Below are 1,857 nucleotides of genomic sequence, written 5' to 3'. Positions count from 1 at the left end.
TTTTCTGTAAAAATCCTTGTTTTACTTGAACCTGTTTCAGGCAAAGGTTTATTCAAGGTTGGCACAGCATCGCTTTTCAACTGAACGCGAAACGACTCCTGACACTCTATTTGCTTCAAAAATTGTGGCGAATGTCCAGGTTGGTAGGCGTCTTCAGCGAAATGAAGAGAACAAATTCTACTGTTCACCAATGGCTCGAAACCTTTCCTCTTGCAAAAATCTATCCAAATTTTTCTTCTCTTCTGCTGAGCTGCCGATTTTCCACTTGGAAACCGAAAGAAATTGATAGCACTCGTTTTTTTTTTGAAGTAGCTATTACAACCGTAAACCGGGCAATACATGTTTTCACCTTCGCATTTCGGACTGAATGGAAAATGAGAAAGGATACGCTCTTTTTACAAGCGCTTCACAGCTATTTCGGCAGCAGCACCTGCATCCGGATAAACCATGAATGCAAACACATGTCAACATAATACCAACATATGATCTAATGTGCTGTCATTTTGTCATGCCGACTTGTATATTATTTCACAAGCTTTGCTTCCCGGCTTCCGATCAAAACAATTCACAATTGCGGCACAGCGGCGAAAGTGTTGCACATGAACGCCTGTATTCTAAAACCTCACTCACACTCAAACTCCGTGAAAATTGGCTAAATAAATTTGACCATGAAAAACAGCCTGGAACTGTGAAATCATATCTTGGTTCATTGAATCAATTTTATGGGTTTTTAAAATGCGAAAATATAGATGTCAATACTTCAGTAGAAAGGTTAACCAGTCTTTCAGACCAAGTGAGACTATGGGCTAGGTCATTCAGAAAACAAAGCAAGCAACATTTTTGGGAAAAACGCATGGATGACATTGAGGCAATAAGAACCCCCCAGCAAATTCAACAATTTGACACTTCGGAAGTTGCTAGGGAGGCCATTCGTCTGCTTGGAGAATACCAAGATAAAGAAGAACCACCAAGCCAGCCTGAGTATACTGCTGTAAGGGACTACCTCTTAACTGTCCTGTGTATCAACAATGGCAGCAGATCTGGAACACTAGCAAACATGACTCTTGGTGAGTTTGAAAGATCCACGAAAGAGGATGAAAGTTTCATTGTGAGAGTGCGGGACCACAAGACACTATCTTCTCATGGCCCTGTGAATGTTATTTTTAATGCATCTCTTTACAGATATACTAAAATTTACATTCAGAAATTCAGAAATCGTTTGGCAGATGTTAACACAGATAAAGATTCGCCAGTTTTTTTAACTTCTAACCAAAAGAAAATGAAGTCATCGCAAGTTGGTGCCCAGATGGGATCGTGTTGGGGGAAAGTTTTTGGGAAAGAAACGTCTATGGGAGGAGCAACTGCCTTCAGAAAAGCTGCTGTATCCGCAGTTCATGAGCAGAATGAGGATTTACGTGGGGACTTAGCGGACCTTATGGTTCATAAGCAATCAACAGCTGATCGTTACTATCTCTTAAAAAATAAAGGGAAATCTGCTGTAAGAACTTCAAATGAACTGGCAAAGATAATGAGGTCATCTGGTCAAGCTAATATGGAAGAAAACACAGACACTCTTCAGGTGGAAAATCCAGAACAAAGGCACAAATGGACACCAAGTGAAATTTTGGAATTAGGATCTGCGTTTTCTGAACATATAAAGCGGAAGTCAATAACGTTAAGGCAGGTTAAAGAAATCACTAAAGGAATACCTATTCTACGATGTATATCCCGAAAAAAATTTGTGACAAAATTCGCTCATACTTTGGGACAGATGAATCGGGAAGTGAGAAGTCACCATCCTTGCCGGGTGAAATGGAATCTTGTCAAGAGTGTATGGAGCGTGCTGGTCTAATACAA

At 40.3% G+C, this 1,857-nt stretch overlaps 1 protein-coding gene across 1 annotated transcript in view; it reads left to right on the top strand.

The window, feature by feature from the left end:
* The first annotated feature begins 1,823 nt into the window (after nucleotides 1-1,823).
* The window catches only part of LOC114518752, an 839-nt gene continuing 805 nt past the window's right edge, over nucleotides 1,824-1,857 (top strand). Inside the window, exon 1 of the mRNA XM_028538743.1 lies at nucleotides 1,824-1,857. This exon is cut by the window's right edge and continues 16 nt beyond it. Coding sequence (XP_028394544.1) covers nucleotides 1,834-1,857 — 24 coding nt within the window. The 5' untranslated portion in view covers nucleotides 1,824-1,833.

Source organism: Dendronephthya gigantea, unplaced genomic scaffold, assembly GCF_004324835.1.
Source record: "Dendronephthya gigantea isolate DGI-Jeju-01 unplaced genomic scaffold, DenGig_1.0 000011F, whole genome shotgun sequence".
Taxonomy (NCBI): Eukaryota; Metazoa; Cnidaria; class Anthozoa; order Malacalcyonacea; family Nephtheidae; genus Dendronephthya; species Dendronephthya gigantea.
This window is presented reverse-complemented; position numbering and strand designations above follow the sequence as displayed.